Raw genomic sequence first — 24,527 nt, forward strand, 5'->3', positions numbered from 1 at the left:
CACGGTTCCCACGTGGGATGGCAGTGGGCGGAGCTCAGTGGCATCCCATCCCCAAAACCAACCAATGCACAAAATCACTTTGTATTTTTGCTTTTGTAATACTAGGATTAAGAAGTCAAACCAACTGCGATAGTCCTAATAGAAGGGACTCAAGTCATTCCCTCGTCACAGGAGCACCCCTTAGTAGAGGGCTCCACAAATCGGCTCAGTGCGGCCCTCAGGGAGGCCACGAAGTCATTTTTGTCCAGGCAGGGATGGTGTTTATGCCTGTTACAGAAACCACATGGCTTCTCTGTGGGCGCAGAAGCAGGTGGGCGGATGAGCTGCCCTTCAGGACAATCATTTCTTTTTCCTAACAGGAAAGATTTGATTTCATTCCTCTTACGTGCTTTAATGTAAAATTAAAATGTTTACCAATAAGAGCTCTGTTCTAAAAACAGAAAAGTTCTGTTGACTACTGGAAGGCTGTATTTATGCTAAAGCTTTATTACTTTTAAAAAGCTGTACACTTTTTGTAAAAAATTACAATTATAAATAGAAAAAATTTTAGAATCAAAATTTGGTCATTACAGATGGGAAAATATGTACTATAAGGAATTCAAACACGTTAACAGAGGCTTGATTTATATAAAAGAAAGCTGAAGTTTTAAAGTTGTGTTCCTTACAGATCAGATTATAATAGCTTACCTGAATGGACTTGATGCTTTCAAATGGAATAAAGTTGTATTAAATAGATAAGGCTTCTAAATCTGGCACATCTCTATGATTTTACAGTGTTTAACCATGTACATCATACAGAGAATAGAAAAGGCTGGCCGGCCAAATGCAGGTGAGTGCCAGGCCCCTAGGGAGGAAAAGCCCTCGTGTTCCATAGCAAAGCGCTGCCCACGGGCTGTGGGAAGTGACCCAGCTGCCTTGTCAGATGGAGGACACGAGACCGCTTCCTCAAGGGCTCTTAGCCTCCTGGACACTGGTGGGGATGCGCTGTTTTAGTTGGCTGTTTTCAGAGGGGTCTTTCGGAGGGACCTCCTGCCGCGGGCTGGGGTGTCTTTATTCCTGGCTGGAGACCTCACATTCCACTGCTGAGGCTGTGGGGGCCTAGGGAAAGGACACTTGCAGTCATTCTGGAACTCAGAAAAACCCTGACAAGACCACCCAGCTCAAAAGGAACATGGCTAAACTTACGGTTTATCGGGCGATGATAAACATAAGATGTCATTTCCTTGACTCCAGGCTTCAGTTTTCTCTGAAGGGGAATCAAACATAAACAAATTCAGTTTTCCCAGAACCTCAAAGGCAGCTCATGTATCAGCCCAGGAGGAAACCAAGAACTTGCCTTTGACTGTTGAAGAAGTCTGTGGAGTCCTGATGTAACTGACCCCTGCTCCAAAAGTGACATCATTGATGGTCTCTACAAAAAGGGGACAACCCTGTGAGTGAAGGCGGAGCATCTCTGCTCTAGTCGTCCATGTGGTGTAGGCACGGTGTCTACATCAGTGTTGAGTGGTGGCCCTCAGACCTCCATGGGACCCTGTCCCAGGGCCTGGCAGTGTTGAGGGCCCCTCGTGGGGACACGCCTTTCCATCTCTCTTGACTCCCTTCTTTGACCGCAGCCCTCCTTAGGCACTCAGCCGAACCCTAGTCCTCACTCCTCGCGCCTCTGGCTTTCCTCCCACCCCGTCTTCCATGACTGCCCCTGTGCCAGTGACCGCCCTGCCCCACTCATTACACTTCTTATGTGGCTCACCCAGATTCCCCGAGGACACTCAACTCCTTGCATCTGCGCCACCACGCATCCCTGCTACGTTTCTAGCCAGTGAATGGACCATGCAAGCCGGAAATGGGGCACCGTGCGCAGCTCCTCCACGTGCAATCAGCAGCCAAGTCCTGTCCCTTCCACCTCCAGTCGTCGCTTCATCCTGTCCCGCTGAGCTGCGCCAGGAGCGGCTCAGTCCACCCCACCCCTCGCCTTTGATTTTTCATCACACCTGCCCCCGACGAACCCCCTCCAGTTTGCCCTCAGGAGCAGGAGAACACAGTTTAGGAGCAGATTCCACCGCAGCCTCGGTGTCTTAGCGGCTGTGCGAGCTGCTCTGAGACCCTCAGGTTTCTTCATCTAAGTGGGTATAAAAACGTAGCTACCTCATTGGGGGCTGCCAGGACTATATGAAGTTTTCTACGTTGAGTGCGTAGCATGGTGCTGGCTGCCAGGCCACTGCTGAATAGATGTTAGTGGCCACTGTCACTTAACTAGCCATCATCCCTGCATCACTGGGGTTATGTTTAATCAAGAAGCTGGTAAATTCATTGCCCTGCTTAGACACCTCCATGGCTCTGTGTTTTTAGGAGAGCCTGAAGTCCACCCTCAGTCTCAGCTGGTCCCAAGCTGCCTTTGCAGACTTACCTATTATGCTCAGGTGAACACGCGTGCACACACGTCCACCCTCCTGCATCCCTTTCTTCAGCACGCCCTGCCTGCACATTCTGCTCCTCTGCTGCCCGCCCCATCTGCCTACACGTGCCACCCTTGCTTGGAGGCCCGGGTAGTGCAGCCTTGCCCCTCCCGGGTGGTGCTGTACCCGGTGCATACGCTGCCATCAGCATACTCCCCGGAACAGCAGGGCTGGGCAGCTGCTTGCTGGTGCCATTGAGCCTGCTGCCTTTCTGCAAGCACACGCGAGGAGGCAGCTTCAGAGCTCTCCATGTTCTGCACACGGTGTCTTGAGGACGGACTGTGTCTTCCCATTTACATTTTAAAGCTCATCAGCCTAGCGCTGTGTACCTGATGGCTACTTGAGTGCCATTAACAGACAACAGTAGAGAATTCTGTCATCACTGCCAGATCTGCTTATTCTGTTTCTGTGAAGTCTCTCCTTGTGCTGTCACGTGAAATTCCCTTCCTTACACACAGGCTGCTCTTCCTGTTTGGAAGCCCAAATGTGCTCCAAAAAATTAGTCTCCCATCTTTACAGAAGTACAGGTGCAGGGCTCTGACATCCCCCGTGCACTGTGCGTAGACTCAAAGGCAGCAGCGTCTGTACCACCCGAATGGTAACAGTAAGAGGGACTTGCTAAAACCCCCACAGATTTTCAGTGAAAGTCCTAGCATGAAAACTGAGTAATTTTCATTTCTGTCTAGCAACACCACTTTGAATTGATGCACCACAGAGCTCAACTGGGTGGCATCTTTCCCACCAGCTCTGAAGAGCTGAGACACTTCCTGACAGTCACCCCCACCTAAACTAAAAGTTGCCCAAACAATCTGGACATATAAACCACAGAGAAAACAGCACTGAGTGCTTTTAGGCTACCTAATAATTCTCCCAGGAAGGAGAGCTAATAGGAGACCCTGCAAGCATTTCCTCCTGGTTCAGTATAGAGAGATGGACAGAGACTGCATCAACAGGAATGCTATGTCCAAGAGCCTGAAGCAAGAACAAGTCCTCCACCGACTCAATGACACCGGGGCGCCTGACTCCCAGCACAAAGCGTTGCTCCCCACATGCAAATGAGGGCAGTACGAACACTCCCCGCCAGGCTGCACTGCGGAGGAACACGGGCTGCTAGGAAACCAACCCAGCACTGACATCAGGGGCTCACAGGATGAGCACAACTCAAATGAGATGCATTCTCCCTGTTTCTTCAGCATATGGTGCCTCACTGCCAAAATAGAAGCACTTGATGCTCCTGAGCCAGAAACATCGAACATACAGCAAGCTCCAACACGCAGAACATCGCACCTGTCCACGACGCAGGATCCCAAATTACCCACTGCTTTTAATGACAAATGCCATCATGATTCAGTAGTCGTCTGAGGGTGGGGGTGGGACAATCTCCCTTAATAAGGGGATTTGGATGAAAATTACCTCTAACCTGTTAAATATTCTAGGAGATCACAGCATCAGGTGACAGAACATTCAAGTAGCTAGAACACAGCAGGTGCTCCATACATGTGAGCCGACTGAAGGCGTGACTAAAGGAACAGCATGACACCTTGCTGCCCGGTTGCCAGGAAAAGCACCTTAGCACGCTCTTGTCTTCCCCTGCTGCAGACAGGACCGGGAGACAGGCTCCAGAAGGGGCACGAGACGTGGGGCCAGAAGGCCTGGGCTCAGCGCCCAGCTCTGCCCTCCCAGAAATCTCCAGGAGGAGATGTCTGCCACCTCCCAGGTTCCAGGCACTGTGGCGGGCCCTGTGGAGACAGTGAGGAGTGGAACGGCCAAGGAGGACCCTGGAAGAAGAGTGTGGAGTATGCAACGAGGTGATCAGTGCCACAGGAGGGTCAGGGACACGCAGGGCTGGATGCAGGTTGCCAAGGGCACCAGGCACAGCCGGGCACAGAGTGAGGGGCACGCAGGGACACGGCAGGCAGGGCCTGGCTACTATTCCATGGATTTGGGGCAGGAAGAATTTGTTCTTCCTGTAAGAGTTTTTCTCAAAAGAATGTTTTTTTTTGTAAGATGGGAGACAGTAAAAAGCTATCAAACAAGAGAACTGGAAAAAATATTCAACTCTCCTAACTCACCTCTCTTTTGAAATAAAAGGAAAAGAACAGACAGTAGAAAAAAGCACAGAGGGGAATGAGACACAGGCTCCGGGCAGGTCCTTGGCTGTCCTGTCTTGGCAGCTGCAGAGCGGGCATGCACCTGCTGGTGCTGACGTCTGCCCCATGAGGGCCCGCAGGCCACTGTGACGTCTGACTGACTGCATGGAACAACACTCTCACTCAGTGCTCGTGGATCAAGCTACCATGGTCGCTGTGAAACACTCCATCTCAGCAATGCACTCGCACGGGTTTGACCGCCAGGACTATCCTGCACCAGAGGCGTCTCATGCTACAACTCCAGCCAACACGTGGCGACTGCAGGAGAGACGGAGAAGCCCGCGTACTCCGATCGGTTACTCACTCTCGGGGGTGCTGATGGCTCGCTTGGTCATGTGCACGACTGTGCCATCCGACTCTTGCTCCAAGCTGTATGGCGACACTAGGATAAAGCAGAGAAGATGTAGATGTCCAGAAATACCCGCAAACAACAACAAAGAACAAAACCCCCAAACGAGAAAAGATACCTGCAAGATGTAAAGTTAAAACCCCTAGTACTTAAAATGTTCGTAGAAAGAGGCAATTCAGAAAGAAATACAAATAAATGATAAACATGAGAAAAAGTGTCCATTCTCATTAGGATTCAAACAAATAAAAATGAAAACCAGACCAATTTTGGTCTAGAAAGCTCAGCAAAGGCAATGGGAAATTACAAAAGCAGTGTCTTTAAGTAGGACGTGGACACTCCTGCAGGACTCTAACTCAGCGTGAGTGAGGGAGGAGTTCCACACTATCCAAAGGTTGAAAACATCCACGGCCTTTGACTGCTGGGAATTAATCCCAAGGATTACATACATACACGGCTATATGTACAAGGAGGTTTACTGTGACAATGTTTATACGAAAACATTGAAAATCACCAACATTTCAAGGAACAGGATAGTAATAAGTTATTTCCACAGACACAATGCCATGAAGCCATCGGAAGCAAAGGGTTGAAAGAAAAGTTCATGGGAACTGTCTACTGCGTCGGACTTAAGTATGCAGAGAAACAGGTCATAAAACTGCACACACAGATCACAATTCCATAGACAAAACACGTGTAAGAGGAACATAATGGCTGGAGGAAGGGACGCCTCGCCGCCATGGGTGAGTTTCAACTTCACTCTGTTTTCCAAATCTCCTAGAATAAATATGCATTGTTTTATTACCCATGATCCTAAAAGCCCAATTAATGTGATTTGTTTTAAAGATAAGAAAACAGAAACTATTTTGAAAGGAATGAGAAGTAGGCGTGTTCTGTTTCCTGACCTGTAAATGCTCTACTATGTATGGCACCAAACTTAAGTCTTACCCTGATTGCACGTTTTTCCTGGGCTTCCAGAACTTAACGTCAAAGGCAGAACTCCTAAGCTCCGACTCCGATGCCTGCTATTGGACTCCACTGCTTTCTTGACAGAATTGAGGATTGCAATGGTGCTCAGGGACATGGGCCTGTGGAGAACAGCCGCGGCCGCTCACTTTCTCACCGCAGACCACTGCGGAGGCGACAGTGCAGCACTGTGTCCCCGGGGGCCTCCAGCCGGGCGCATTCCTCACCCCCATTCAAACCTCCCAGGGCCCAGTGTGGAGCGGGACGGCAGGCCAGACAAGGATGATGCCTTTCTGCCATGCTTGGTGGGAATGGCAGGGGCGCCTCTGAGAACATCACCACAGAGAACCAGCCCCGAGGTGGCCTCCAGGGCTTCCTTACCTGGCTTTGGGCAGCAGCCTCTGCAACGGCCCAGTTTCAGGTGTAGGAGATGACACTGGCATGTGGCCGGCACTTGCCCTGGGTGTGCAGGGCTGGCTCACGGCAGGGAACGTGGCGGGATTTTCTTGGCCAGCAGGAGCTGGCACTGTTTCTAAACATGGACCAACCTGGTAGAGAAGATAAACAGTATGTACCTTCTAACACTTTCTACGTTTTAAAAAATTGACATATGGTAGTTGTGCATGTTTTGGGTATACACGTGAGATTTTGATACATGTGTACAATGTAACGATCAAATCAGTGTAAACTGGATCTCCGTCACCTCAAACATGAGTATCTTTTGTGTTGACAACACTCCAATTCTCCTACTTTGAAATACACGGTAAACTGTTAAACTCTATCTCCTCTGTACTAAATACTAGAGCTTATTTCTTTTACCTAACTTTATTTTGGTACCCATTAAGCAACTTTTCTTCATCCCCCTCCTTTTCCCACCCCTTCCCAGCCTCTGGTAACAACCAACATCCACTCTAACTCCACGAGATCCACTTTTTTGGCTCGTATATGTGAATCAGAACATACAGTCTTTGGCTTATTTCATTAATAGAATGAATGTCCTCTGGGTTCATCCATGTTGCAGCAGATGACACGATTTCACGTTTATGGCTGAAAAGTACTCCACTGTGTCAATCACCCCACCTTCTTTACCCACTCATCCGGTGATGGACATTTAGGGTGTTTCCAAATCCTGGCTATTGTGAACAGTGCTGCAATAAACATGGGGGTGGGGGCAGGCATATCTTCCACGTCCTGATTTCCTTTCTTTTGACTATGCAGTCAGCAGCGAGGCTGCTGGCTCATAAGGCAGCTCTACTTTTAGTCTTTTAGGAACCTCTATACTGTTCTCCACAGTGGCTGTTCTACTTTCCATTCCCACCAACAGTGTACAAGCCATTCCCTGTCTCTGTTTTAACAGTTTTATTGGAACAGAATCTTCGTATACTGAGTAAGTCCATAGTAGTGTATTTTGAAGCCTTATCAGCTCTGAGTAAGTTGAATTTCCTTTTCAGAAACAGAATACCCTGAGAACGCTGCCACTTGTAGGTGCTGTGGCATGGCAGCAGAGAAAAAGGAGTACGCTGCTTTGTGCGCATCGCTCTTTCCTACAGGAGACCTAGGCGTTCCCCAGTGCAGTGAGCGGCAGCTACTCTGAGAAAGGGCCATGGGCCGGTCTGCTCTAAAGAGGGCGTGCTGGGGGAAGATGCGAACACAGTGACACACCCCGGCAGACCCAGGATCTGCAGTCCCAGCTACTGCTGCTGCCAGCTCACTTCCCGCGCCACATCGTCATGGGAGGGAGGCCCAGAGCACAGGAAATCATCACAGACAGAAAGGCACAAGGGAACGGCCAAAAGCAGCACTCCCGAGGCCTTTGGGCTGACTCACCTCCGATGTCGGAGATCTTGAGAGGCGCTGGACAAACGACAGGCAGGTAGCAGACAGTAACCCGGACCGTCAGGTCACAGTGCAGTGGGCCCCACACCTACCTGTGCCACAGGCACCACCTCGGCACCTCCAGCCGTACCAGTCACATCTGCATGTTTTGCTAGCTCCTGCTCCTGGGCCAGCTGTTCCTGGTACTTCTTCATGTCATACTCAAGCTCTGACGCCAACTGTTTGTCAACTGCAAAGAAATCCTTGACCTCATCTCGGTAATCCTGCATCACCTCCTAAAACAGACCCAGAAGCATCCTTTAATGTGTTCTTGAATAAAAAAATAGGCCCTAAACCCATGACAAACACTGGCCTCTGTAAGAAACCTGCACATCCTGCACATGTACCCAGGAACTTAAAAAAGAGAAAAGCCCTCCAACATGACTTGATAGCTAACAGGAGGAACAGTAAGACTGACATGACCGATTTCCACTCGAGTAACTAACAGGTACATGGTATATTCGGAGCAAACACCACTGGCCACACGAGCAGGTGAACACGTGAGCAACTAACTGTTGTGTCTTTTAGGAACCATCCTGGCTATCTGGCACTGAATGGGCAACCTCCCAGGTTCCCAATGGGAGAAAGACATGCTCAAGGCCTCTGGGGCAAGTTCCAGGATGCCGTGGCTCTAAAAACTGTTCATCTGTCTACATTGGCCTACCCACTGGTTCTCCAGGGATTAAAACTAAGGCTCAAATCCCATCTTTGCGTCTTCTTCTGAAGATTTTACAGAAATCCTTTTCTCATACCTGGGGAAAAACATCCTTAGGTCTTAAAGAGGGCTGCTAGGGGCAAGGCTGTTTTGCTAAGAGAAAGAATCATTCTACCTAACGGTAACAGGCAGGAAAAAACACTGCGGCTCCAACTAGGAGGGAAGTCCCAGCAAAGAGAAGGAATCCATGCACTCTTCCAGCTGCCAGCAGGAGTGGGTTCCACAGGCCAATGAAGAGATGCCCGGGAGCTGCTGACAAACAGCATGTGGCCATTCTCTGGGTGTGTGCTCACAAGCAGGAAGAAGACTTATTTTTCTTAAGTGTTTATGTAGTCTACGTACAATCTAAGCTCTTTTTTTCCTTTCTGAGATCTAAAGCAGGGCAATAAATACAAGAATAATTGAAAGTTTTTATTTTTCTCCTACAATGAGAGTACCTTTCCTCCCTTAGCTTCCTATGATAAAAAGCTATTTGAAAATTTATATTCAATGTAATTTTTATTGCAACCTTTTTTGGAAAAAAAAATTGTAGCCTTTTTTTGAGGAAGAAAAGCACATAATGTGAACAGAGAAATAACTGCTGAATTAAATAAAAACTATGTTGTGTTTATTTATTAGTAAAAGATTTTGCCAGAAAGGTCTTAGGCCCCACTTAGGTCTGCCCTGCAAGTCAACACCTCTTGGCTTTGCTCAGACCAGGCTCCTCATAGTCTCCCCTTGCTTGACAAAGAATCAAAGAATTCAGCCCAGTGATGGCAGCCCCTAAGGCAGCTAGCTGCTGCACAGCAGTGATTTCCTGACCTTGTCAATCTGAGTCAGCGCAAAAGGTAAGCACCCTGAAATCAAACCCGAAGACCCACTTTCATCTTACCCCCACCAGCATGAACGAAGATGACTGTGTACTTGACCCCAGCGGGCAGCGTCTTCCAGATGGACTCGAACTCCATCAAGGGAAGACCTGCTTGGCACAGTGAGCTGTATATCCAGGGAAGGAGCAGCTTCAGTAGAACCCAGAGCCAACCCCTCGCTCCACAACAGTTACCAAGGTCATGTTGCGTTTGCAGAATTTGGGGTTCTAATTATTCACTGACCGCCTGCACTGCCATAACTGGCAGAAGATCCTAATGAGCCGGTAGGACAGCGAGCACGAAGGCACAGGCTCCACCCTTACCCTGAGATAGTGCATGAGTTCCCGCAAAGCTGGGATCTTATTTTTCTCCAGCACAGTCTTCAAGGAGATGATAATTGGAATAATATTTTCTATGAAATTCCTCTTCTGAACCTGGTAACACAAAGACACGTCTTAGATGTATGAAGTTCTGAAAGACGAAGCCTCTCCTTGATCTAGGTCTTGGAGCAGAGCCACTCTGGCACACTGCATCAGTTTAGTTTACTTCTCATTACGACACGGTGGGTACAGAGGACCCCTGCCTTTCTCTGGGAGACTTTGTAAGCATTAACTCAAAACACTCTGAAGGCTTCGTAAGGTAGGGTGAGGACAAATACTACTCCTCTTTTCTAAATGGGGAAAAGGAATTAGAAACATGTTGAGTAGCTTTTGGCAAAAGCCCCAGATCTCCACAGAGCCCCTCAGAGACCTTGGCTCTGGCTCCACATTCAGTCCTCCATTCAACACTCTCTCCTCGGAACACAAGTCAGCTCGCTCTGGCTACCCAGAGGGACGCTTTATAGTCCTGCTGCTGAAGGAACAATGGTCTAAAAATGGCCAGGCTTGAAGACAGCCAGCTCTGTCTCTCTCTCTGTACACATCTACAGAATACTATGAATGTATATATACATACTACTGGATTTGACCAAGTCTTCACAATCTACCTTGAATGATCACTAACCATAAATACTTTGCAGTAACTTTCTTTAAATTAAAAAAAAATTCATTATAGTAGCCTACATATACAAGATGTATCTTCCTGAAGCTGAAAGTACTCTTTTTTTTTTTTTTTTTTTTTGAGATGGAGTTTCGCTCTTGTTACCCAGGCTGGAGTACAGTGGCGCAATCTGGGCTCACTGCAACCTCCGCCTCCTGGGTTCAAGAAATTCTCCTGCCTCAGCCTCCCGAGTAGCTGGGATTACAGGCGTGCGCCACCATGCCCAGCTAATTTTTTTGTATTTTAGTAGAGATGGGGTTTCACCATGTTGACCAGGATGGTCTCGATCTCTTGACCTCGTGATCCACCCGTCTCGGCCTCCCAAAGTGCTGGGATTATAGACGTGAGCCACCGTGCCCGGCCGAAAGTACTCTTTTCCTTCTCATTTAAAGTCACTAGTATATGTTTCTTACTTGTAAACCACTCATTTCTAAAACGTCTCATCAGAGTTCCTGAAACAGGAGGACAACATAAGCAATTTAGCACACCCAGATGTGAGCAGATGTTACGTTTAGGAATAGTCTTAAGAAGCGGCTTCCTTGCAATCACTTGACAAGTATTATCAAGCACCTTCTCTGTCCAGGCAAAGAACTAACCCTCTGGCGATGCAAAATGAAGCCAAGCATCCCTGCCCTCCAGCTGCTTCTACACAGTGAGTGTCCTAAGGGAATAGGTGCAAGAGGCAGGGTGTTAGGCAATTTCCGTACGGAGGCGGGATGCCTAAGGGGTACATGGCCATGCTATGGGTGGTCCCAGGATGTGTGGGGAAGGGAGGATGGGTGGGTGAGAGTGCTGCAGACATTAGACCCAGAGGCAAGGGCACAGGAGCAGGATGCAGCTCACAACTGAGGTGCAGATGGCAATCTGGAGTGCACAGGTCACAGGTGAGGATGGAGGGAAGTATGGGAAAGGCTGAAGGCACACCAGAAGTTCTGTTCACCTTGAAAAATAAGAATCAGGGTTTATTCAGAAGATAGGAAGTCACCCGCATAGTTTTTAAAGATTTCACTAGTGAAGTATAACATATGTAATAAATTTACCCATGTTAAATGAACAGTTCCATGAACTTTGACAAAAGTCTATATTGAATAACCAGCAGCACAGACCACCTACCATCTATTACCCAAAAGCTCTCTGCCACCCCTCACAGTCAACAGGCCTTTGGTCTGTTTCAGGTAGGACAATAAAATGATTAAATTTGTACTTAAGAAAGACTGCTCTGGCAGCAAGGTGGTACATGGCCAGTGACAGAAAGAAACCAGAAACAGAAAGGGTGATAAGGAAACCATGGAAATGGCATAAGCTTAAATAAGGTCAGAACTAGAGAGATAGACTGGTAAGAGAAAATGGGCAGGATCTTGGGACAAGATATGAGCAGAGTCTATATCCTTGGGGTCCAAAGCCTTCAGGGGCCGGGTAGGAAATACACATTGGCAATCCAGGATAGGAGAAAAACAGTGGCAGCCAAGTTCTGCCCCAGAATCGTTCAGATCCAAACTCTCCACTTGCTGCCAACAAAAGCCTCAGCCTGGCACACCAGACTCCAGTCTGCAAGAACACCATAAAATGAGGAGACAGAGGAGATGAAGAGCAGAAAGAAGAGAAGATTGAGTGAGTTTTGACAGAATAAGTCAGAGACACCTGGAACATGTCCGGGCAGCAGGGGGACCTGAACTCAGGCTCAGGAGAAACACTGGAGCAGGAAACAGATTTGAGAACTGTCACCACATGGCAAGAGTTAAAGCCACCAGTAAGAAAGAAGTCAGCACTAGGGCATGCACCAGGATTCCAGGGAGAACAGGAAAGCCCGTTGATGGTAGGAAGAATGGGACACTCATTTGTGAAATGAGCTTAGGGGAGCCGTACACTCACTTGCGACAGGAGCTTATGGAGCTTCACACTCACTTGTGACATGAGCTTGGGGGAGCTGCACACTCATTTGTGAAATGAACTTAGGGGAATTACACACTCGTGAAATGAGCTCAGGGGAGCTGCACACTCACTTGTGAGATGAGCTAGGCGGAGCTGCACACTCACTTGTGAGATGAGCTTAAGGGAGCTGTACACTCACTTGTGAGATGAGCTTGGAGCTGCACATGAACTTCTGACATAAGCTTAAGTGGAGAGGCACGCTCACTTGTGACATAAGCTTTTGAGAGCTGCACACTCACTTGTGAGATGAGCTTAGGGAAGTGGCACATTCAACTTGTGAGATGAGCTTGGGGGAGGGGGTGCACTCACCTGTGAGATGAGCTTAGGGACAGCTGAACACTCACTTGTGAGATAATCTTAGGAAAGCAGCACACTGACTTTTGAGATGAGCTTGGGGGAAGGGGTGCACACACTTGTGAGATGAGCTTAGGAAGAGCTAAACACACACTTGTGAGATGAGCTTGGGGAGGGGACACTCACCTGTGAGATGAGCTTCTTTTGAGCTTCCTGCATGACTACATTTGCCAAGGCCACGTCGTCTTCTTCTATAAGGAGGTCTTTGTCTGGTTTAGATCTCATTGCCAAAAGCTTGATCTCCTTTGAGCTGAGGACCTCGAATGTATCTGAGAGTAACTCACTGGCATCCAGGTCCAAGGGTAGGATGCCATCAGCAAAGAATGCTGAGAGAGAGAAAAAATACATAAGCTTCTGAGAAATGCTTTGGCCCAGAGAGGAGCTGTAATTCACACAACAGGGGGCCATCTGAGGCTGCCGGGGGTCTGCAAGGGTGGTCTGACTGGGGCACAGCTGATGCCAGAGGACAAGATAACAAGAATCTTCCTGCAGTGCCAGGGTCCCCCTTGCTAGAGACCTGTTAGGCCATCATCAACAGAGCATTTCAATTGCAAACACACACATTTTCTCCCACATGCACTGGGCTTACCCAAAATACTCAGGCAGATTTTGGAAGTGATGTTGAATCGCTGTTCATCTGTGAAGTGCTCTAGAAGAAATTTGTAGATTTTCATTCGTCTCTCTTTGTTTGACTTTCCCTTCAATGAAAACAGCTGCTTCTCCCTGTGGCAGAACAAGCCAATTTTACTGCATCACATGGGCATGGGTGGCAGGGATTTAACCCTACATTTTAACTGCATCCTCAAAGCTGCATGCCAAAGACTCGAGTGCACTAGAGAAACCCGATGCCCATCACAGGCACTGTCCTTAGGAAGCAATTGGGGGAAGGGGTGCACTCACTTTTGAGATGAGCTTGGGGAAAGGGGTGCATACACTTGTAAGATGAACTTAGGGAGAGCTGAACACCCACTTGTGAGATGAGCCTGGGGAGGGGACACTCGCTTGTGAGACGAGCTTCTTCTGACGCCATCCTGTCAGGCCACAGTAAAGACCTGGGGCAGGGTCTATGTCTATCCACTACATGCAAAGAGCAAAACTTCCCCCAAGGCCCTCGGCTCTTACCCAGATACAAGGAGAGCTCCTTAGCTGCTTCACTGACCTCTCTGACTGCGGGAACTTGTTATACTTCTCATGCTTCTCATAGTTATTGAAGTGAAAAATACACTCAATGAAGTGTTGGAAGAACATGACAGGGTTCCTCTTCAGTAACAGGTGAGCCAGGCAAAACTGCCCAAAGCTGCAAAGGTGAGAGAAACGAAGAGGGAGACGCATTTGCTATGTACCAGCAGCCTCTGAATACACCAAGAACTCTGCTGAGCAGAAGACAGCTGTGCAAAAGGGTAGGGATTCAAAGTCTATCGCAATAAACAGTTCCTTCGGATCCAAAGAAGACAGAAATTCAGCTGTTTTGTCTGTCCTTGCTCCACAGCTTCCTTTCTAATCCAAGGTCAGTGTGAGCATTTTCTCCACCAGGTTTCCTTTCAAAACTGACACAAGGTGTTGTTATCCGACTGCAGTTGAAGAGGGGAAAGTAGTCAACCAACTTAACCCCAAAAGTGCTTCTGCAATTAGAGGCCAGTGGTCTTTAAGGCTGATACGATGACGATGGTCACCAGAAAAGGGACATCTGGCCTTCACCTCCCAACCTCAAGCTTGTCACCCACAATTATCAACAAAAAACAATTTTAGTAACAGGAACTTTTTTCAATAATAGGGATTAATGACAAGAGCTTCAGAGTTTGGGTCAGGAGGACAAACTCCCTCCGCAAAGCAATGGACTCAATTCCCTTTGGAATCACCAGCAAGCCCTGGGCATTCCCCTCCCACCAGAGAGGAGGTGTAGTTAACACAACTGTGTTAGGTGTAGTTAACACAACTGTGAAGGCCGTCTGAGGCTGCCAGGGGGTCTGCAAAGGTGTTCTGTCTCAACACATCTGTGCAGTGCTACACATGGTCACAGACGCCACCAGGACCCCAGCAGAATGAAGATTTCCAGTGCCAGATGAAAATAGGCAACTGTTTGACTACAGGCCACCAGAGAGTTTCTGTTCATCATGATAGTAGGTGACAGAATGCCAAAGCACTGATTTTTGCTTAGAGGTCAAAACTAACGTGGTGCAGGCTCACTGTGATCCACTCACATTGCCAAGACCAGTATTTTGATTTCATTTCAGAGCTCAAATGCAATCTCCACCCACAGGAGCACCAGTCAGCTCTCTTTGGGAAAGTACCAGTGTCAAGGACTGTCCAAATGGCAGACACTGGCTTTCGAGGGCATTGGGACCACATAGGAGACTGACCCTTTGTCTCCCCTAGTGGTGTTCTTTATGCTAAAATTCAACTCAGTTTGTGTTCACAGCCCAGCAATTAAAAATCAAAGAAGGTAGATGAAAAATCACGATGGAAGTAAGCCTAGATAAAAATTCCACTGTAGATAATTACACCTTGACTATTCACCTAGGAAATAAAGGAACAGCCTGACTTACAAACGTGAAGAGACCATGTACATGGCTCACGGCGATAATCCCAGCACTTTGGGAGGCTGAGGCAGGCAGATCACGAGGTCAGGAGATGGAGACCATCCTGGCCAACATGGCAAAATCCATCTCTACTAAAAAATACAAAAATTAGCCGCGCATGGTGGCATGTGCCTGTAATCCCAGCTACTTGGGAGGCTAAGGCAGGAGAATTGCTTGAACCAGGGAATCAGAAGTTGAAGTGAGCCAAGACTGTGCCACTGCACTCTAGCCTGGCGACCGAGCAAGACAGTCTCAAGAAGAAAAAAAAAAAAAGAAATATAAAAACAAACTAAATAAAACTCTGTTTAATAAAAGGAATTCCATGAGTCAAAATTCACTTAAGGACAACTAGAAGTACTTGGCTGATCTAAGAGTAGTCAGTTTATTTTCTACAAATTATGTTGTTTAATGACCCTGTTTGAAAGGCAAAGGTCACAGCATCAGATGAAGTTCTTTCTAAACCAGGATTACTGTGGTAAACCATCTGTGACAAGAATGGAGAACACCACTAAACAAACAAGAATTTATCTTCTGTGCATTTTACTGTTGTCATCTACTATGGCACGGCAGTTTCTACATTATGTGAACTTCCTCCTCAGAAATGAAGTCACGTAAATGAAAACGTAAAGCCAGAATCAGCAAACCTTCCACAAGATGAGGGTTCACTCTGAGTTTTGACCTGATGTCAAATGCCAATCTATGCAGTTTAGGTCAAGAATACACATGGGTGGAGGTAACCAACAACGGGTACGATACCGTGGAGTTTAAGCCCTAGTGAAAAACTTGCTGCATCAGCTAGACAAATTCCATAGCAACATAAAACCACGCCAGATTCACATGCTCAGCACTGAAAACGGAGTCAAGAGCTTTCCAGCAAGAGAAACTGGAAGCCACAGCCAATGTGTGACTGCAACTCATCTTGGCTGCTATATTCACTGGAACTTAATTCAAAGGGCAAGTTTCAGCCTTGATGAGATTAAGGTACACAGATCCTGCAAGCTTTCTGACTGGTGAAGAGGGACTATTTTGTTTCTTGTTTGTCTGCTAAAGAGTCAGGAGAAAATAGCATTCCAGGTAATGCTTCCTAGAACATTCCTTCAGAGTGAAGAGAGGCAGCGCTCTCCAGGTATGTGGATTAGGAAACCTCCATGACTCTCAGGGAATCCTAGTAAGCTGGGAGCTTGGTCAGTATCCTCTCCCCAGCCCTCAGGACAACTTCTAGGAGCACATACACCCACACCACTAACTCAGGGATGAGGTCTAGAGATTTCACACAGTGTGAGCTGCATGCATTATATGGTCCACCAGCTAAATCTGAGTGATTACCTCGTTACAGCCTTGTAAAAGGAAGTTACTACTCTCTTATTAAGAATCGAAATCCATAATATTCCAACAGCCCAAAAGGCCACAAGGGAAGAGCTCTGTGTCCACTTCTGTTTTCAGCTTTAGTAGGAAACATAAAAATCTGACTTCTTTCAGGTTTCTTCATGAGCCGAATGCCATTCTGAAGCAGGCGTCTGCTCAGTAAAGGCTGCTGTTGCTGAACTCATGTTCCTGACCTGGCCTACAAAGCACATCTGATCTACCTCAGGGAAGGACTGGGGCTCAGACCCATGTATGCCAGAATTCCACTTGAGGCTTGAAGCAGTATTTCCTACACCCTAGTTCCCCCTGACTGCCACCCCAAATCCAAGCGCCTGTGATGGTCTGTCTAGACCCGCGTCGTCCCTGACTTGCTGCTTCCTTCCTCCGTGTACTCTGCACTCCAGGTTCCACAGTGAATCAGGCCCTGTCCTCCACAGACAACTCTCAGGGCACTCTATGCTTCCTCTTTATGAATGCGGGCTGGCTGTCCTCGAGCACACCAGTTCTCTGTCAGCCCTCCCAAGGGAAGGCTGCTTCATCCTTCGGTCAGAGGATGAGGAGCACATTTCCCAGACCGCCAGTGCTTTCCTGCCTAAACCCACCAAATGTTCACTGCGTGTCTGCTCAGTTTCATGTTCCCTTTCAGGTGCTAGGAGTACGGCGTAAGAGAACCAAACTCGTGCCTCTCAGGAAGCCTGTATGGAGCGTGTGGACCAGACAGTGTGTTGCCAACAGTGTTCTGACACTGGCAGACAGCTCGAAACGGGTCCGCTGAAGCACGGGAAGTGCAGGCAGGATGCTGGTTAAGACGCACACAGGCTGCTGTGGCACCTGCAGACGGCCCCCGCCTCCGCCTCCCTGTGGCGCTCCTGCCACCTGCCTCTTGCCCTCTCTGCTACCTGGGTCCTGGTTTTCCTCTCCATTCCAAATCCCCGCAGGACTCCGTGTCTTTAATGTCCATGCAGATAAGCCACTGGATGCCCTAACTTTCTACTTTCCTGGCTTCCTTCTTTCCAGTGACCCTCCCATCTGGACCCAATGTCCCCAGTGGCAGCAACGCCCTGGACCCAGTTGCCACAGTGGAGATCAAAGAGTCCATGCACGGCTGCCCTGCCAATCCTTCCAGCGGTCTGGCTCCTGGCTCCCTCACCCCATCGGGTTGTTCCACGGCTTCACTAAGCCCTCCAGACAGTCGAGTGCTCGCTTCCTTTTCTCCCAAACCACGCCATCCTTCTTGTTGCCCCCTTTTCTATCTCAGTGGTCCATTATTTGAGTCATTCTCCTACCTTAAGCTTTTGGCCCTGCCTCTCTGCACTCCTGTGGCAGTGCCCAGTTAAACTAAAATCATCTGCTTATTGCTTGGCTGCCACCCTGTGACTACAAGGCCACTACCTATTGGGCAGACAGGAAAACAGATCATACAATTTTGTAGCCTCCAAATTTGCGGTTTATATGAGCAATTAAAAATGTCATTTATGGGCCGGGCGCGGTGGCTCAAGCCTGTAATCCCAGCACTTTGGGAGGCCGAGGCGGGTGGATCACGAGGTCAAGAGATCGAGACCATCCTGGTCAACATGGTGAAACCCCGTCTCTACTAAAAATACAAAAAAATTAGCTGGGCATGGTGGCGCGTGCCTGTAATCCCAGCTACTCAGGAGGCTGAGGCAGGAGAATTGTTTGAACCCAGGAGGTGGAGGTTGCGGTGAGCCGAGATCGCGCCATTGCACTCCAGCCTGGGTAACAAGAGCGAAACTCTGTCTCAAAAAAAAAAAAAAAAAAAAAAGAAGTCATTTATGCCAGGGGTGGTAGCTCATGCCTAATCCTGGCTGGCACTTTGGGAGGCTGAGGTGAGAAGACTGCTTGAGCCCAAGAGTTTGAGACCAGCTGGGCAACACAGTGAGATCCTACTATAAAAAATGAAAAATTAGCTACTTGCAGTGGGACCCACCTGCAGTCCTAACTATTTGGGAGGATGGGGTGGGAGGATCATGTGAGCTTGGGAGATTGAGGCTGCAGTGAGCCATGATTGCTCCATTGCACTCCAGCCTGGGAAACAGAGTGAGACCCTGTTTCCAAAAAAAAAAAAAAAAAAAAAAAAAGTCATACAGAGAGCACAGAACAAAAACCTGCAGGGATGAGCAGAGCCTCATTCTACAGAATGTGGGTGATGGGGAGGCAGGGCTGTAAGAAATGAGTGGGGTCCAGCTCCAGTCCCTCTTGCCAGAAGTGCCATCATGCAGATGCAGCCTGTGGCCAGCTAGCTCTCCAATTCCAGTGGAGGGGCTGTGACTACTGAGGCCCCCAACCTCACAGTTACTCAGTGGGGGCAGCTGAGGTGCTCACAGCTCCAGATACCCCAGACCTCAGGGAGGCAGGGGATGGTGAGGCCAGCAAGGGTGTGGTCCAGGATGTCCTCTGTGAGATACCACAGATAGATGAAGACTTACAGAGCATGTGCTGCTGAGTGGGGCTGATGGGGAGCAGATCTGGATCTGTATGAAAGAGGTAGAAACCCTTCCCCCAGCTGTCTAAGCTACTTGCCTTTGGCCCACCCAGACAGAAACTCCTCATCATCCACAGCACCCCAGCTACTAAGCTGCTGGAGGACAGCAGGACTGGGGCGGTCCCACCATGCTGCAGCCCTGTATCTGCCCTCCATCCCGACTGTCCAGACTCTATCTGTAGTCCAAATGGTGCTTATGTCTGGAAGAGAGACACTGGTACCTTTTCCCACCCCACACAGAGACCCCCAACTCACTCTCTGCTTTGTCTGGGCTGGGGTGGAAGGGGACTACTGGCTCCACTAATAAAAACCCAGAACCTCAAAGAAAAAAAAAAGTCACAAAAAATTTCAATAGGCTCTGTAAAACATAGTCTCTTCATAAGGCCTGCATTAGCAGATACACGTGAAAAATGTGTTGCCTGGTGCAGTGACTCAAGCCTGTAATTCCAACACTTCAGAAGGCCAAGGTGGGTGGATTGCCTGAGCCCAGCAGTTTGAGACCAGCCTGGCAAAAACCTGTCTCTACAAAAAATTAAAAAACTAGCTGAGTATGATGGCATGCACCTGTAGTCCGAGTTATTTGGGAGGCTGAGGTGGGAGGATCACTTGAGCCCAGGAGGTCAAGGCTGCAGGGAGCCATGACTGCACAATTGTACTCCAGCCTGAGCAACAGAATGAGAACCTGTCTCAAAATAATAATAATAACAATAATATAATAATAATAATAAGTCTAACATAGCAGACAGGTATAGCCTTTGGCCTAAAAATCAAAAGTCAGACACAGAAAGATATATACCACATGTCTTCATATATAAGAGCTAAAAAAAGGTAGGGTCATAGAATCAGAGAGTAGAATTGTGGTGATTACAGGCTGGAAGGGCACAGAAGGGCTGGTTAACAAATATAAATTACAGGATGGAGTATGCTAAAATGCTCGACAGCACTGTAAGGTGAACATAGTTAACAATAATTCACTATTTTCAAAAAGCCAGGAGAGGAGAGACGACTTGGAAAGTTCTCAACACAAAGAAATGATCAATGTTTGAGGTGGTGGGTATGCTAAGTACCCCAATTTGATCATTACATGTTCTACACATGTACCAAAACATCACTCTCTATCCCATAAATATGTATAATTATTACACGGAAGAATAAAAATAAAAATAAAAGAAAAAAATTCAAAGAACAGACTAATTTAAATTAGTAAGCAAACGTAGTCATCAGCTTTTCAAAGCTGAAAATCATGGTCTACATTTGAACTATGGTTTAAATAAATGCAGACATACAAGGGAAAGATGAAGGTGGAAGTATTAAAATGTTAGCACTGATAATCTTACTACACTGTAAAGTATCTCTATCTATCCTCTCATTTGATTGATGATCGATCTGAATACTCATATGTGCAAATCCTGCACGTAATTTACTCACTGATCAATGCTTTTTTTTTTTTTTTGAGACGGAGTTTCGCTCTTGTTGCCCAGGCTGGAGTGCAATGGTGCGATCTTGGCTCACCGCAACCTCCGCCTCCTGGGTTCAGGCAATTCTCCTGCCTCAGCCTCCCGAGTAGCTGGGATTACAGGCACGTGCCACCATGCCCAGCTAATTTTTTGTATTTTTAGTAGAGATGGGGTTTCACCATGTTGACCAGGATGGTCTCGATCTCTTGACCTCGTGATCCACCCGCCTCAGCCTCCCAAAGTGCTGGGATTACAGGCTTGAGCCACCGCGCCCGGCTCAATGCTATTTTTAACACACAAGTATAGGAGCTAACAACCGTGAGGAAAAACGAGGAAATTCAGGTTAAGTAACCAATTTTAGCTCCCAGGTACATCACCTGAAAGCATTCCCAGCCTGTCTGATTACAGCTGCTCCTGGGCCATGCATTGTGTAGAGATCCCTGAGTCAGTATAGTGGACACGTTGTAAAGGTAAGAAGGTGTGCGAAGCTAGCGAAAAAAAAAAGTGGCAGCCTTAGCTTTTTGCTTCTGACTTTACACAGCAGTAAGTAGAATGTTAGTTTCACTGGTTTGTCATGTGAAATATTCTACCCCTTGGAAAATTACACCTACAGAAAACTGAGCGGAAACCGCTGCTAAATGGAACTGAGACAAAATTATTGCTGCTATATTTAGACCCAAAGGGACCCACAGTTATCAGCCATTCGCAGCAAATGAGCTCTGGACACACCTCTTCCCCTCCTCCCACTGTGCAGCTTTTGCCATGGCATTCAACATGCTACTTTCCAACTGCAGACCTGCTTTAATAAGAATTATTGTTACAACAAACTCTAGGGTAACAAATTCTATTAGACCATCTCACAAAGCCTTGAAAATAAATCTTTAAAAAAACGACAGCAGGATAGAAATTAGTATTTCCAAAGTCACTCCCCAGCACCATACAAGTCTGAAGAAATGCCAGTTCCAAGGGGTCTTGTCATCTCTACACTTGATTCCACATTGTGCAATTCTACCTTAATTCCTTGTTTCTTCCTTAAAATTTCCGCACTTACAGTCTCAGCTCTTTATCAAAATTAACTGTTTTTTAAAATTTTTTAAATTTTTGCCTAGAGATGAACACAGTGAAATCAATAGTGGCTGTTCCTCTATATGGTGTAATACAACAGGCATAAACTATTCTTCATGCTCCTTCAGGAACAGCAAACACTGTCAGCAAATGCAGTCAATGCTGAGATTATCCAATGATGAATCTACCATTTTCTTTTAAATTGTGTGCAAAATCAAGGTTTGTTATACTGCATAGTATCTTAAAAATCTGCTAATTTTTCTGGCACCTACCAAAAGCTCACTGACTCTGACGTAACTCTCAACCAATCTCAAAGAAAAGAAATCCAGCATACATCAGAAATGAGGTAAACTGTTCAGTTGTCCGATGTGAGGAAACGATTTACCTGGCAATGTCTGGGTGTGAATCTATCACAGTGCTGACGAATCGAAAGAACAGGGAGCCCTTCCACTTCACAAATTCTTCCTGTACAGAGAGAAGCCGGCATGTTTCAGAGTGCATCGTCATGGGCAATCCTCACTGGTCCCAGCCACACTCCACCCACCACATGGTCGGTCCCTGGCACACTGGCTCAGCACACAGGCACACACTTCCCAACTGTCAGAACATAGTGCAGAGTACACGCGCAGAACAGCAGCAGCCTTCTACCCCAGGGAAATATGACTCAAAGCACATGGCACTAGAGGGATGTTGCCACCCTCTAGTTACAACAGAGTTCATGATGTATGAGAATACAGAACATACTAGGACAGACATACAATCTAAGTGAAAGCCCTTCCCTTTAAAAATCAAGTATTATTTTCTCCTTGTTACAGGCCAAACATGGACTCTCAATGTGTATAAAAATATAATGCTCTGTAGAGGTCTGTGGTTCACTAAGTTCTGCTGCACACAGAAACATACCACTAGACTCACAGGGCCCAGCGCAAAGACTATGATCCCCATTTTATAAACAAAGAAGTTAGATCTGAGAAATGTGGACTTGTCCAAGTTAAAGAAGAATAACAGAATTCGAACTAGAACTACCTGTCTACTGAATGTGCTTTTCTCTACATGGTACTTATTTTCAAACTGAAACTTCACACTGCTTGACAGAATGTCTGAACAAAGATCCAAAATGAAAATTCACTAGTAACACTGTTGAGAAGGTTGTGCTGAATATCAGAAGGGTAATTAATATTCTAGACCAGTCATGAGACAATTATTTTTGGATTCCATTACACAGCAAGCACATTTCCTATGCCACTCAAATATTCCCTCAAACCAGAAGCAATGGTGGAGGAGAAAGGACAGGTGGAACCCTCCTATGCACCTGCAAGAGATTGGTAAGCAAGGTGAGCGTCTGCTTCCGGATGAACGGGTTGGAATCCTTCAGACACATAGAGATGTTGGGAATATACTTGTCCACCATGGCAGTGTAGCGGATGCAAAGATCGCACATCACAATGATGACGTTGTTGCGGACAGCCACATCCTCACACACCTCGAGCTCTCGCACCAGGGCTGGGATGCTCTTCTTGGCGAGATCCTCGTGCTGTAAGCACAGCTTACCTGGCACAGAAGACAGGAGGAGGTCTTGACTCTATTCTAAATCCTAATTCCATTCCCACATTTTCTCCAGATACATCTTGCTATGGCTTCCATTTAATCAAAGTTAAAACATCATTCCCACAAGCACACACAACAAAAAACAAAAGGCAGACAGACCCATCTTGACTATTTGAATAAAAATAGCCGAAGGAGAAAAACTCCCCCAGGAGTTATATACCACGGGGTGTTCCTTTATACCTGTGAACTCATCTTCCTTTTAAAGTCAACATTTGAATTTTGCAGTTATCCCACTTACTTAGAAAATGATCAGCAAGGCCTGAGAGATGAAACGTTTTACTCCTGCTTATTACATATCCTCTACAGATGCTAAATACCCCGTGCTGAACTTGAAAATCTGACCTAGGTCAATAGGAAAGAATGCATGTCCCCTTTCTTTCTTTCTTGTTCACAGTTGGAAAGGCTGCTGAGTTCTGTTTGTGTGTTTCTTTTGTGCCTGGGAAATGTTTTGCAATTCTTGGGTATTTGAAAAATTACTAGTATTACAAAAAAAATTAATAACTCATACGTAGCATGAAATATACACTCACACTAAAGAAAAAAAATCGACTTCCAGCACAGAGGTCAGTGTTTTCAAGATTAAAAATAGATATTTCATGGAGAAATATCTACCCAGTTCTGGAAAGTATTAAATAAACCACTTCCTTTTATGGTTTGAACTTCACATTTATTTATTCATTTCCAGAACTCAGTGCAGTGCCTGGATGAATAGACTTCATGGTGCTGCATTTTGAGTATAAAAAATTACAGGAATATTAAAGTCAAGTGAAAGCATTGAAAATAATTACAGAAACAGGTATAATTGTAATAAATTAACATAATCCTATTAAAAAACAAAGGCTTCCTCTAGACTCTCAAGAGAGTACCTGAGTCTTACTGTCTTGGGGAGTTATCAGCCTGAGGGCTGTCATGACCAGCACGTGGTTATGCAGAGCTCAGCGCTCTTATCAGAGCTGCCTCTAGAAACCACACGGGCCGAGAGCAAACACGGACAGGCTTGGCAACCCCTGACACATTCATGGCTGGACTTACTTAAGACAACAGCTACACCCAGAACTTGATGCCAAGCCCCATTCTCCCATGTTTTTCTTACCTAAGGTAATAATGGCATGTGCTCTAATCACGGAGGGCATGACAGAACCTCTGACCTGGGAGGGTGGCTCAGAGGCTGGGGCATCACTGCTGCCTTGAGATGGTGGTACTGCAGGGAAAGGAGAAAGGATTACTGACAGAACCTTCAAACGGCATGCATGGTGCAGGGTATGATTTCAAA

The 24,527-nt window shown here is 46.9% G+C and overlaps 1 protein-coding gene across 2 annotated transcripts in view; it reads right to left on the reverse strand.

The window, feature by feature from the left end:
* Window positions 1-466: 466 nt before the first annotated feature.
* Window positions 467-24,527, reverse strand: part of NCAPD3 (non-SMC condensin II complex subunit D3) — a 68,476-nt gene continuing 44,415 nt past the window's right edge. For both annotated transcript variants that reach the window (XM_003942951.4, XM_074400430.1), the window contains exons 23-36: window positions 24,348-24,455; window positions 22,959-23,197; window positions 22,032-22,111; window positions 13,837-13,974; window positions 13,267-13,400; window positions 12,804-13,003; window positions 9,677-9,787; window positions 7,844-8,026; window positions 6,297-6,463; window positions 5,898-6,037; window positions 4,908-4,985; window positions 1,337-1,411; window positions 1,186-1,246; window positions 467-1,098 (exon numbers count right to left, since the gene is read on the reverse strand). In XM_003942951.4, coding sequence (XP_003943000.1) covers window positions 990-1,098; window positions 1,186-1,246; window positions 1,337-1,411; window positions 4,908-4,985; window positions 5,898-6,037; window positions 6,297-6,463; window positions 7,844-8,026; window positions 9,677-9,787; window positions 12,804-13,003; window positions 13,267-13,400; window positions 13,837-13,974; window positions 22,032-22,111; window positions 22,959-23,197; window positions 24,348-24,455 — 1,823 coding nt within the window. In that variant the 3' untranslated portion in view covers window positions 467-989. The remainder of the gene's footprint in view (window positions 1,099-1,185; window positions 1,247-1,336; window positions 1,412-4,907; window positions 4,986-5,897; window positions 6,038-6,296; window positions 6,464-7,843; window positions 8,027-9,676; window positions 9,788-12,803; window positions 13,004-13,266; window positions 13,401-13,836; window positions 13,975-22,031; window positions 22,112-22,958; window positions 23,198-24,347; window positions 24,456-24,527) is intronic.

The sequence above is a fragment of the Saimiri boliviensis genome, chromosome 6 (assembly GCF_048565385.1).
Source record: "Saimiri boliviensis isolate mSaiBol1 chromosome 6, mSaiBol1.pri, whole genome shotgun sequence".
In the NCBI taxonomy this organism is placed as follows: Eukaryota; Metazoa; Chordata; class Mammalia; order Primates; family Cebidae; genus Saimiri; species Saimiri boliviensis.